At 42.2% G+C, this 12,556-nt stretch overlaps 2 protein-coding genes across 2 annotated transcripts in view; both read right to left on the bottom strand.

The window, feature by feature from the left end:
* The window catches only part of cdc42 (cell division cycle 42), a 12,162-nt gene extending 3,933 nt beyond the window's left edge, over positions 1-8,229 (bottom strand). The window contains exons 1-5 of the mRNA XM_076024426.1: positions 8,071-8,229; positions 4,266-4,406; positions 3,768-3,840; positions 3,389-3,498; positions 2,550-2,747 (exon numbers count right to left, since the gene is read on the bottom strand). Of these exons, the coding sequence (XP_075880541.1) occupies positions 2,550-2,747; positions 3,389-3,498; positions 3,768-3,840; positions 4,266-4,370 (486 nt within the window). The 5' untranslated portion in view covers positions 4,371-4,406; positions 8,071-8,229. The remainder of the gene's footprint in view (positions 1-2,549; positions 2,748-3,388; positions 3,499-3,767; positions 3,841-4,265; positions 4,407-8,070) is intronic.
* Positions 8,230-8,757: 528 nt separating this feature from the next.
* On the bottom strand, positions 8,758-11,647 carry snrpe (small nuclear ribonucleoprotein polypeptide E). The gene is made up of 5 exons (XM_076024430.1): positions 11,462-11,647; positions 10,887-10,913; positions 10,667-10,729; positions 10,037-10,115; positions 8,758-8,970 (listed from the first exon to the last, which is right to left on the bottom strand). The coding sequence occupies exons 1-5, from the start codon at positions 11,513-11,515 to the stop codon at positions 8,915-8,917; spliced, it is 279 nt and encodes a 92-aa protein (XP_075880545.1). The 5' UTR covers positions 11,516-11,647; the 3' UTR covers positions 8,758-8,914.
* Between the last annotated feature and the right edge of the window lie 909 nt (positions 11,648-12,556).

The raw sequence follows: 12,556 nt of genomic DNA, 5'->3' as shown, positions 1-12,556 counted from the left end.
TTTACAGTGAATCACTCAGACAGAAGCGTCACAGAAGTCAACACTTCAGTTCTCAGTGTCTTTAGTCAGGTGGTAAAACGGCCAAACACTCCCCTTACGTTCCTATACTGTTCCACACTCATGTGTAACTACATCATCTGATCAGACAGTAGCGCCAAGTAGAAAAAATACATTAGAAATGGAGGATTAGCTGAGTGTTGAGGCTGATCTCAGAGTTCCGTCGCCGCCGGAGGACAAAGGGAGAGACGCAGTGACCAACACTGGCCGCTTCCTCCGGACCAGCGCCTCAACGAGCGCCCCCCCCCCCTTAATGCAGCAAAGCTGAGGAATGTCAGAGTGGCAAAGTGCAGAGCGGAGGTCCCACTTTGTGGAGTCGGGCTGAACGTCAGCAGTCACGGATTGCAAAAAAGGCAACGAGTAATGAACAATTGCGGAAGCACAGCAGAAGGCCACTGAAGTGACTGAGTCAGGCCAATGCTGAGAACATTGCAGACTGGGGAAGGAACAGAGTCAGTAACAAGAGCTGTGGCCTAATGATGAGCAGCAGTTAGTTCGCTGTGTGGAGCAGAGACACAGAGGAGTTGTTCAAAGATCATTCCATGTAAAGGGGAGGAGAGAAAATGAGGGGATGAAGTGGAAAATGCAGAGTTTGTGGCAACAATAATGAGGGAAAGAGACGAGAGCAGCGGCAGCAGCAGCTGCAGCAGCCGAGGCTCTAAAATATACAGCATTTCCTGTTTCTCTGCGCCTCAGGTGGCTCTAGAGCGGCTAGGATCGCTTCGTCAAACACATTCTTCAGCCCTCGCTACAACGACAAGAAGAGGAGGAGGAGGAGAGAACAACAGCGCGTTAGAGCCAAGAACAGAGGATGGAGGAGGGAGAAGAGGAGGAGAAGAGGAGAACACGGCTGAACAATAAAAACAACTATGGCTGGACAGACACAGTGAAGCTTCAAGTTACAGTGTTTCTCAAGTCGAGTGTGTGTGTGTGTGTGTGTGTGTGTGTACGACTTCATGATAAGGTAGAAAATGTGGGTCCTGAGACTCCACTAGTTGAGAACTAGTGAGTTAGAGAACAGCAGTGTGAAGAAGTGTAAAGACGAAGAGTGATGATAAGAGCTCTGGCTGGGGGGAGAGAGAGAGTGAGAGAGAGTGAGAGAGAGAGAGAGAGAGAGAGAGAGAGAGAGAGAGAGAGAAAGAGGGAGGGGCTAATCACTGAAAGCCTAGACAGGAAACAGGAAATTACATCAGCTGCTGTGCAAGGAGGAGGAAGGAAGAACATAGTGGGGGGTGGGGGGGCAACACTATTGTTCTTGCGTGAACGGTTAAGAGTCGAAGCTTCATCTGCTCTCCTGGGGCCGCATTCCATTTCCAACTTCAGAACCGAGATTCAGCCACAGCCAGCACAACAACAACTGACACCGCAAGGAAACACACACCTGTCTACAGTAGGCCAGGGCTAGAACTGCACCGAAGACACAGAATAAATAACACTGAAATTGAAAAAACTATTTCATTAACTGAAATGGATAAAAAGGACAAAAATGATAACTTACACTACTTTGTGTGTTTAGAAAACTAACCAAAACAAACTTAAATTGAAGTCATATTTCCCTTTGTTTTCTTCTCTGGCAAATATTTGCCGAGGATAATTTTATTTTCATTTTTTTAACGCAGCAGCACCTAAATGCACCTCCCGTTCTGTGTCGTCGCCCCTCTTTCACGGCAGTAGGTTAACGAACGACTCACTGCAGCAGCAAAGTCCCATACGGGACTTTTTCCACTACGACGAGGAGAGAGATTAAAGCAAATGTCATTTAGTGGAAAAATACTAAATCTGTGGCTTGCTTCTCGAGGGCAAAAACTCAACAAACCTCAAAGTCCATTTAAGAAGCTCGCACAAAGCGACTAATCTCGAGTATCTAAACAAGCTAGCCTCACAAGCTAGCCTCTACAGCAATAGAAACCTCCGGCCGAGTGTTCCGCTCACAGTCAAGTCTTACTTCCTGTCTTTCAAGTGTCCAATGCGGCCACCGGCCCCTGCAGCACGGACATCAGCGCAATAAGAAGAATTCCTCCCAGGCGCGTATCAGCCAATCACCATCCACTGAGTTGATCGCTGTTATTCCATGTTTAAAGGTCCAGTGTGTAAAATTTCCTTAGCAATATGGTGGTGCAAGATGGCAGCTGACTAGAAGTAAGACTCTTGTGGCTCTGTGTACATTCTCATATATATATATATATATGTATATATATATATACATATATATATATATATATATATGAGCTACCTGGGGGAAGGGCCAGTGTCAAAAAGAACTTGTTTCTTTTCTCATTTATTTTCCATTTTCTTAACTTTGCAGCACTGACACTGTTCGTATTTAAATGAGCAGAACACTCGCCGACACTGAATTACACCAAATTGGAAGCTGGACATTTTCCCAACATTTCACTGCCATGTAACGTGTGAGAGTGTGAGTATAGTGTATAGTGTGTGTGTGTGTGTGTGTGTGTGTGTGTGTGTGTGTGGACCTGGACTGACTGACTGACCTGCGTGAGGGCAGAGCACTCCACATACTTGACGGCCTTCAGGTCTCGTCCCAGCTTGTCGGCCGTCTCCGGGGTGATGGGCTTCTGCTTGTTCTTGGCCAGCTTCTCTATGGTGGACGGGTCGTCCCTCAAGTCGATCTGAGTTCCAACTAGCAGGAAGGGGGTCTTCGGACAGTGGTGAGTGATCTCTGGGACCCACTGGACACGCACACGCACACGCACACACACACACACACACACATTTAAAAAAAAATGTTATGGGAGACATTCTATAGAGTCTTCCTGACCTGGTATCGGCACGTATTTTACCAGTACGAGCAGAGAACTCGACCCTGGTGCTCAGCCTTGTTGCAATAAAGCAAAATGCAGCATCTGGGCCGAGGACGTAGCGGCAAAGGACAGGAGTCTAACAGACTTGATTTGGAGGGAAACGTGATTTGGATCACTAGTAAAATAGAAAATTAAAAGTTTTGTGTTGTAATAGCAGCGTATTCTTGTTGTTGTTCAAACGGGGTTTAAAGCAGTGGTTCTCCAATGGTGGAGTCTCAGGACCCACAGTTTTTTTTTACCTTATAGTGAAATCCCGCCCCACATTTAATCCAATCCATAAAACTGCTAGCCCACTTCCTAGCATGTCTATTTACTAGACATGACATGAATACAGGGAAACTGCCCATGACCCAAAACAGCTCCATGACCCACTTTTGGCTCGCGGCACACCAGTTGAGAAACGCAGATTTAAAACATCTCGTCTCCAAACAAACAAAATGAAAACTAGCAAACCAGGCTATGGAAACACACTGTGAGTCGACACTCAGCCCTCGAAGGGCACGACTTGCCTTTTCTTTGACGTTTTCAAAGGAGGAGGGCGACACGACAGAGAAGCAGACCAGGAATACGTCTGTCTGGGGGTAACTCAGCGGCCGTAACCTGTCGTAGTCTTCCTGACCTGGGAGGAGCACAAAGCAAACAGAGTTAAAGAAGTGCAGGCCTGCCGGACCACATTGATGAGAACGCATCTGTATTGCAGAAGAAGGCTGGAGCGCTGGAACTGCAACACACCGACACACACCTGGCGCTCACATAGTTTCAAAGAGTGTCACTTGCGCGGCAAGCAGAAATCTCAGGGCAAGACGTGCGACAGCCACTAGAGGCAACATACTGGTTCTTCAGGACAAACAGAAACTGGACATGTGGTGTGGAATGAAAAGGACGTACCAGCCGTATCAAACAGGCCCAGGGTGTAGGGCTCGCCTCCGATCATCACCGTCACAGCATAATTATCAAACACCTGGAGAGACACACGGGGAAGATAATGGATGCGTGCGCTTATCAAGGTTACTTAGGTTTCATGTCACTTTTGAACACAGGTGAAACACTTTAAAGTCAGTATGTCAGAGGATTCCCTTAGGGAAAATAACAGGATTTTTGCCTCAGTTTTAAAATCCTGAGATGCCACTTTGCTACCATACCAAAGAGACTACAGAGGAAAATGCTCATGAATACTCTAGAATGGCAGATGGCTTTGATTTCCAGTAAACTAGGGAGGAGCTGCCTGCCCAGTAAGCTAACCCTGACTAGAGGGAATATTTGATTTGATCGCATCATGACTTGTACTGTTTTAAACATTGAGTTTGCACCAAGAGATGAGCGGTTGAGCCGTCGTTATTTATCATCTCTGCCAATGGAGCCACGGGAAAAGACGGAGAAACTCACCGTAGGAACATATTCAGACGGGAACTTGTTTGTGGTGTAGGAGATGAGCAGGCAGGTTTTACCCACAGCACCGTCCCCAACTACAACACACTTAATGGTCTGCATGGCTGTGTTTTACAGTCTTCCCTACTCATTCAAGATCTGCAAGAGAAACAGAAAAACACACGTGTGGCCCATCAGTAACAGTAGTAGCACTATTACAAATTACTATTTTATGGAGATTATTTTCACATATATCCAAGGGACACTTTAGTGGAGATGTTCTGAACTGCGACTTTCCAAAGAGTGTTCACTTTTGTTTTGTTTTTTGTTATCCGATTGAAAAATTAATCTAAAAATGATCAACTGATTGTTAGTTAAAGCCATAATTTATTGTTTATTATTTGCTAAGTGCATACAAATCTACTTTTCCATAAAAGCAAACTGTAAAGGTGAGCACAGAGTCGTCTCCTTCAGTGTATGTGGCGACGTCATACACAAGGCAGCGTCGCTGTTCCCTTTCCTTCCCCAGAACTCGCAGTATTGTTCTACAGCCAAGCACTGCGGAGCTCTGCGCCAGTGTGTGTGGGGGGTGGGGATGTCATTGAGAAGCAGGAGGGACAAAACTGCACCCACCAATTGTTACACCGCATACATTTAAACAAAAGACGCGAACACGGGTGTATGTACATCCAGCACGACCCAATACCAGGTTACAGAGAGAAAACATTCTAACGCTATGTGGCTTCACGATCATCTGATGAGACGACTAGTCTCATGTGTCATGGTAGTACATTTAAACAGGCTCCAATTGAAATTTATACATATAGAAATTTCTCTTGTCTCTGGCGTTTTGGCAGGACAATCTGGCTGCGTTCAGATCAGATTCCTTCTCAACTCCGATTTTTAGGGCTGTCTGTCTACACTGCTTTTAGCAAGTGTCCAAATGGGATCTGGCTCTGTTCAGACTGGGCCACATTATTGACCCATCTGACAGGTTGGGACAGAGGCGTCGTCCAGCGCGTGTAGTGTGTCACGTCATATAATTGCGACAGCAGCACTCGTTGTGATCCCTGCCCTGGAGCTTGGCTGGAGTGGAGCTACTGTGGATCCAATGAGTTTCCTCCTCTGTCCAGTATGAAAACTGCTGCTTCCTACTTCTTCTGTCTGCCCCATTACGTTACAGCTCCGCACCTGGAGTGGCGCTCTCTGCTCTGGCGCATTGGGTCTTGCGTCGCGTAGAGTGACGTCAACGGACAGCCAAAACCGATCAGTGCGTTTGGAGCTGTTCACACTGAGACGCATCTGTCCAAATGCCATCTGAAACTACCTCCCGAAGGTGGTTTCAATCCGTTTAGCAAAAATCGGATTTAATGTGATGTGTGACTGTTCAGACTACAAAAGAGCCATCCGGTTTCAATCTGGATGGGCTGAAAATCTGATTTTGGCTGGCAGTCTGAACGTGGCTTTTGAAACACAGATATGATTGCGTTGATTCTCATTTAAAATAATAAACCAACACATACAACAGCACTAGAAGGGCTGTAACTTAAAAGGCACATAGCATTGACCAAAACATGTTTTCAGTAAGAAAAAAAAAGCAGGTAATTCACAGGCATTTGAAATCCACCGCTCACGCTTATAAGTCAGCAGCATCACTGGTGAAAGACAAGGTCTGAAAAACTGGTATTTTTGCCGGCTAGCCTTTTCTCTCCCCGTGTGAAAACGCCACAGCGCTAAACTGGTAAAAATCTGTATTCATTCTGGTTTACATTCCAAAAATCTGTGATGGAATGTGATGAAAACGCTTAAACAGTTCCCTCATTTTCTGCTTTGCCGAGCCTCCAGCAGGATTTTTTTTTTTTGGTCGGAATTTACAGGCATTATAGTGAAAACAAGGCTTTGGTGAGTGGTTCTGGAATGTAATTCTTTTTTCTTTTTTTTTTTAAAATAGCACAATTGTTACTGTTGTATTAGTAACTGAGTAATGGAGCATTTTTATGCACCAATAAGAATTCAGATTTATATAAAGGCAGATCCCTTCCAAAGGAGCTGTCATTAACACACCACAGTTTTGTTATTATTCCTGACATCACTCACAGCTCATACAGGGAAGACTTAATATCAAATGGAACAAATAGAACTGATTGCAATTATGTATACACCTTTGTGGTACAAGTCAAGATCAGAGTGAAAAGGTATCTTGTATTTATTTAGGTTAAAACGACTTTGGGGTTAATGCCTCTCAATCTATAATTGTTCATTGTAAATTCGGGTGCCAGCATCCGAAAATCAGTAAGAGGCGCACTACATTCAAAAGCAGCAATACAAGTTTATGCTCAACATAGATCCCTGCACTGTTGCAGCCTAATCAATAATAATAAATAAATAAAAAACAATCCATCACGTCCCATCACATCATGTAAGGAGGAATTCATCAAGCGTGGCTTTGTTATGTACCGTTTAAAAAAAAGGAAAGAAGAAAAGAAAAAAATCTAGAACACAGCGAAAATAATTCTGAAAACAATTGTGAAACCCTGAACTAAACACCGCAGTTAAGCTGATTGCCACGGGGAGCAGAGAGTGGCTGGCTACGGTTGCAATAATGCTGCCAGACTTAATCCAAGCATTTGTGTTTGTAGGCCAGTGAGCATGAGGACAACCGAGGCCGTGTTGTGTTCATCTGAAATAGCTGCGAGCCACAAGCGACGTACCGAGACCCTCGAGTCACATAACACTACTGTTAATGAACTCCTTATACTTGGCAAAACTACAGTTTAAATAAATAAATAAATAAATAAATAAATAAATAAATGTTTTGAACGCACCCACAAAGCTTTGAGACTTGACACGACAGACAACTAGGAAGGATTCGTACACGTCCGCAGTGGTTTCTTACAACTTCCGTGTAAAATTATTCCAAGAATCGATGATCACAGCCTTCACTGTCTGGAATTTCGTACCGATAGAAAATAAAAAGGGGAGATGCTTAGACCTCAATCCCAGATGAGGAATTCGGGAGCATATGGCTTCAAGCCATTTTATAGCTTCACAATAAGATGTGTGTACAAATGTAAATGTAAGGACGGCGGTGGCCTAGACCACTCGTAACATTCTCAACTTCTTTTTTCTTTTTTAAAAATCACAAAACACTCAAAAAAGAAAAATACACGACCGTCTGTTAACTCATGATGCGGTATGCTGGGTAGTCGAGTCGGGCAAAAACTCGGCCTGTATCTGGCCTCATTTCCTGCTAGCAGGAGGGGTTTACACTGTCGATATATTCACAATTTCGACTGTTGCGTTAGCACGAACTGCCAAACGACTGTTACTAAAATAACTCACTTCGTTTTCCGACGAAACTAAAAACAAACAAAAAAAAACAGACATTTAAACATTACTACACTGGAAAACCATCTATTGGTTAGCGAATTACTGGTGAATTCGTCGAATCCTACTGGCTTTCCGTTGCTGCGACGAAATACAGCTTTGACCTCTGGTAAAAACCACATCTTCCGTCTCTTATGCAATGGATAACTAACCTCTGAACGTCAAAATTTTCCCAGTCAGTCAGTAAATAGTCCGTCAACTTGAATTTGCAGACTGCTAAATATCCCCAGTATGCTAGCATGCTATGCTATGCTTTTTTTTTTTTTTTTTTTTTTTAGCTAAGTGGTTTCTAACTTCAGCGGAAGCTGTTGCGAACACGTATTGGACAATCCGGACCAAAGTCGCCACAGACCAACGTTGATGATTAGATTACTGATATCATCACGACAATTGAAAATGTCAATTTAAAATAATGTAAAAGTGTCATTTTCCGTACCTTATTCCTGTCTTTACGCCGGGCGTTGGCAGCTCCGCACTAGGGGCTTCCCAGTCAACACATCAGGGACACGTTGCGTGAATACTGGGCTACTACGTAATTACGTCGAGGTCCGGTCTAAATCGGGTTACTTAAAGATCGAAACTTAAACCAAGTCTGCAATTTCAAGACTTTTATCCTTATCATTATTAGGATTATGGTTATTATTATTGTTATCATCATCATCGTTGTTTCTGAATTACTTTCAACTGAAAGATCTTAGTCCGGATAATTCGGCAGAACACTTAAAAGTAACACGCTTTCGTGGTTTTACCAAGAAATCTGCACCAAGAAGAGCCGTAACAAGTTGTTAATTTAACTTGATTTGAATCGGACCATAAAATCTTCGTTTCGTTTCCTTAGGTCTTATCTGTTTACACCAGAAATTGGTTTAGAATATATTAAATCGGATTAAAAATGTATCATGTGCAGTCTATAACGTACAAATAAAAATGCAAAAAAGGGAAAAAGGGGAGAAAAAAAAGAAGAAGCTGCATATCAATCACAACCACGCCACAATTATACTAAGTGACCCAACTAAATAAAGGTGGCGAGCATGGCCTATAATCAATATCGCCACTAGATGGCACTGCAGCCCGGTGACCTATATTCGACCGCTCAAGTAATCAAAATTTAGTTCGAATGAAACAGGTTTAAGAAAAAGTTTTATTTTCAAAATGGAGAATGCAAAAGAACAAAACTATTTCATATTCACGTTATAAACAAAAAGTCCCCCCCCCCCCCCCAAGGAAAAAAAAACAAAGAACAGAACAAAGAATCGAACTGTGTGGTTCTCTCCATCACTTTAGGTCGCGACGCTCTGCAGCAAGGTGATGTTGTCTCCCTTCAACATGACCCTACCTGTGAGAGAACAGAGAATGAAAGGGGGAGAAATTTAAGAATGGGTCATTAAAAGAAAACATGACAATGGATGTAAAGTAGTACAGAAGGTCACTTTTCAAATGACTTACGACTTCTACAATAATGAAGACCCTAGTGATGTATGCAGTAGTTTATTTTTAAGACCGCTTTCATTGGGAAAATTGTTGGCACAATTGTTTACACAAAACATTGCATGCAGGTGGTGCAACTGTAAAAGGCCATCATCATCTTCAGCTCCATAACAAGGAAACTGAAAAGAACACGGTGCAATTTGGACCAGCTCTTTTAGAACAAGGCACATACACAGTGGTAATAGACGCCGATGGCTGATCACACCAGGCCATTAAGTCGTGCAAGGTAACAAGTAATGAAGTACTTTGTTGCAAACAGACTAACCACTCACTGCAAACGCTCATCATATTCCCCTCCAGTAGACCCACAATAAAGGAACTGATTGTTTTTATAGCATTAACACTGCAACGTAGTGAACAAAGCAAAATATTTTTTTTTTTCTGAAACAAATCTGTTTCTTGAAAATCAAACCTGGCCTAACCCCCACATTGGAATCAGTTGATATAGTTTTCAAATGTAAAAATGTTAGTTTAAAAATGTATTATGTTTTGATGCCATATTTTACCCATCAGCACACTATGCAATTTATAAATTTTTGATTTGAGAATCATTTGAATTGAGAATGAATTTTTAATTGAATCGTGACCTCAAGAATCAGAATCAAATCGAGAGACCCAAACATTCACATCCCTAGTTGAAAGTAAGACAGTAAATACACACACATTTCCTTTGACAGCCGCGTTTTCAAAAACTGTGTGACACCTTCTCAAAAATCGCTGTGCATTATCATAAACAGTCAATAGATACAAATTTGAGTAACTAACAAATACAATTGGTGGATTGCAGCAGGAAAAATATTTAAATTGTGTCAAGAATTCACCTCTTTGCCTAATATGCCCAGCGTGCTTATAAGTAAGGCAAAGGGCAGTGAGAAGGTAACATACAAATGTAAAAATATGTAGTTCATTCTTACCCAGTGGCTTTCTATTCTTAGTCTTCATGTGGACTTCCTCGGCATCATCTAGAACCAGGTTCATGTACTCATCAAATCCCTAAGACAGAAGAACCCACTGCTTTAAATGTAACTCAAAAATAAACTTTCATAACTTGTGCTTTTATGCGTTACTTGTTTTCCAATAGGCTTACCAAAACGACCAATATATTGTAATACATGTTAGATAAAAATTACATTTCACAAGCTTCACTCCAGCCTTCCAAGATTTTCACCATTCTATATTGCAAGTAAGTGGCAGACAAGTTACCTGTAAGAACAGGATCATTTACAAAACACCCACTTTCCCAAACATGCGCTGACCCAATGTTAGCAATTTAGATAGAGGTAGAAATGCAAGGCCAATGTATTTGTGTGTCAATTCCAGCCATTAACTTGTTCTGTTATTCAAAGGACACCGACTGTTGAAGTAGTCACAAGGAAAAACAATCTGAAAATCCCCCTGTTTGAAACCCTGGGGAGAAAGGCCAGTGAGAGTTGAGAATGGGGGAGGTTTATTGCGTTTCTCATTAACTTTAGTGGCATTATTTCAAATGCAAGTTGTTAATAAGTAGGGCCAGGGATTTCCGATGGAAACAAGTTATGACTTACAATGATGCAGCCTTCTATCCGCATGTTCACTTGTTCGTACAGCCAGACCTGGATTCGTGACCGCTGAAGGAAAGGAAGATATCGTGATTATTATTATTATCATAACTTCATTGGTCTAACAGTTCAGTTTTTCTTTTAAATGTAAAAGACATAAGAGAGAGAGAGAGAGAGAGAGAGAGAGAGAGAGAGAGAGAGAGAGAGAGGATCTGAGCATACTTACATTTTGCAAATACCTGAAAATCAGGTTCTGATAAATAAGGTCAAGGTAATAAATATTTATGAATGATTTCACTGAATCGATTTAGGCATAACCAGCTTACTGGGTACGAGTAGACTGATACATTACGACGGTTGTAAATATGTGGTAGCAGCAAAAAAAAAAAAAAAAAGCTAGAAACTGTTCGAAAGACGTCACCTACTCCTCGTAAAGTTCAATGTATACTTCTTATTATGATCTAACTTCACTGCCTCCATTTAACGACTATATATATATATATATATTTTTTTTTTTACTGATTAAGAACAAACCGTAATGATTCGGACAGCGTTGCACGCCAAAGTAGCCCCGAGAAATTATACATTTTCCTTAATATTTGCACGCGTTTTTAATTATTGCACACCGCTGAGTTTCGATGAGTAAATATAATACAACATGTTTTCTTTGGGCCCATTTCTTATCACATGCGGGAAAACTGGCGACTAGCCGTTAGCTTAAACATGAAGACAAGCTTAGCTGCTAACTTGCCGTAGCATTTAATTCAACCGCGTCTTTTGCACATCGCAGTAAAAGGATACAATCGGCTGCACCATAACCTTCTGGACCTTCTGTCCTTGTCCTCTGTATGCCATGGCTCCGACAAAATACCTGGGGCAGGTATAAGTTCTTTGTTTTAATTTATTTTCTAAACTTTAACCAAAGTGCACTCCAACGAAACGCTCACGTTGAAAGGAGGACGCTTCAATGGCGAGACTCCTTCCGGTGAGGCGCCACTTTCTTCGATGACCTATTTCGTGTTACAACTAACCGACCAGCGCCACCCGTGTTAGGAGGTCATTACTGCATTATTAAGAAGGCAGATTTGCAATACGGCCAACCACTCATTCATTTTCTATCACCCGTCGCTTGAAAAAAAAAAAAAGAAGAAAAGTCCGGCATTATTGTGAATACCTTCAACCCCCCCCCCCTCCCCCAAACACTGAGAAGAACTGCTAAGGAATTTTAGGTCGTGCTCAGCTGACAACACAAGGGCAGGATATATGCTTTAAAAAAAAACATACGTGTGTGTGTGTGTGTGTGTGTGTGTGTGTGTGTGTGTGTGTGTGTTATACATAAACTATCCACACAGTAACAATAAAATCAATCTCAACGTAACTATTCACCTGTAGGGGGTGCTGTGTCACATGAAATGTTCCCACAGACAAGCTCGGGCTGAGGTGAATTTCTTCACTCTTGCGGAGACAGCAGTGTCTCTGGGGAAGACAAGCGAGCATCATTTAGTCACTCACTAACCTTCTCTTACAGATAAGCATCTTATTCGACATGAAGTTTACAACAAAAAAGATCTATGACAAAATCTTTTATCTCACGGCAACATCAGAACGAAAAAGGAAGTCGCTTGTTTTTGTGTCAACAAGTAGAACCTCTCTTTCTGCTGACACGGCAGACTGATACTAACCATAAATGGCAAAGACGTTCACTTCTGATATTTATAGTGGGTGTTATATAAAGGCGGATTGGCAATTTCACTGTTGTTCACAATATAGCAGTAATACGATGACTTGAGTCACAGAGGTCAGCCTTGAGTCTGCAGTTAACAATAGTATTAATAACATAGAACACAGAGGGAACGTGTGACGTGCGAATTAACAGCCGAGGACAGACAGGAGTTC

This window comes from Nelusetta ayraudi, unplaced genomic scaffold, assembly GCF_046127955.1.
Source record: "Nelusetta ayraudi isolate G7.1 ecotype Tasmania unplaced genomic scaffold, CSIRO-AGI_Nayr_v1 ptg000017l, whole genome shotgun sequence".
In the NCBI taxonomy this organism is placed as follows: domain Eukaryota; kingdom Metazoa; phylum Chordata; class Actinopteri; order Tetraodontiformes; family Monacanthidae; genus Nelusetta; species Nelusetta ayraudi.
Note: the sequence above shows the minus strand (reverse complement) of the source record. Positions and strands in the feature narration are given on the sequence as shown.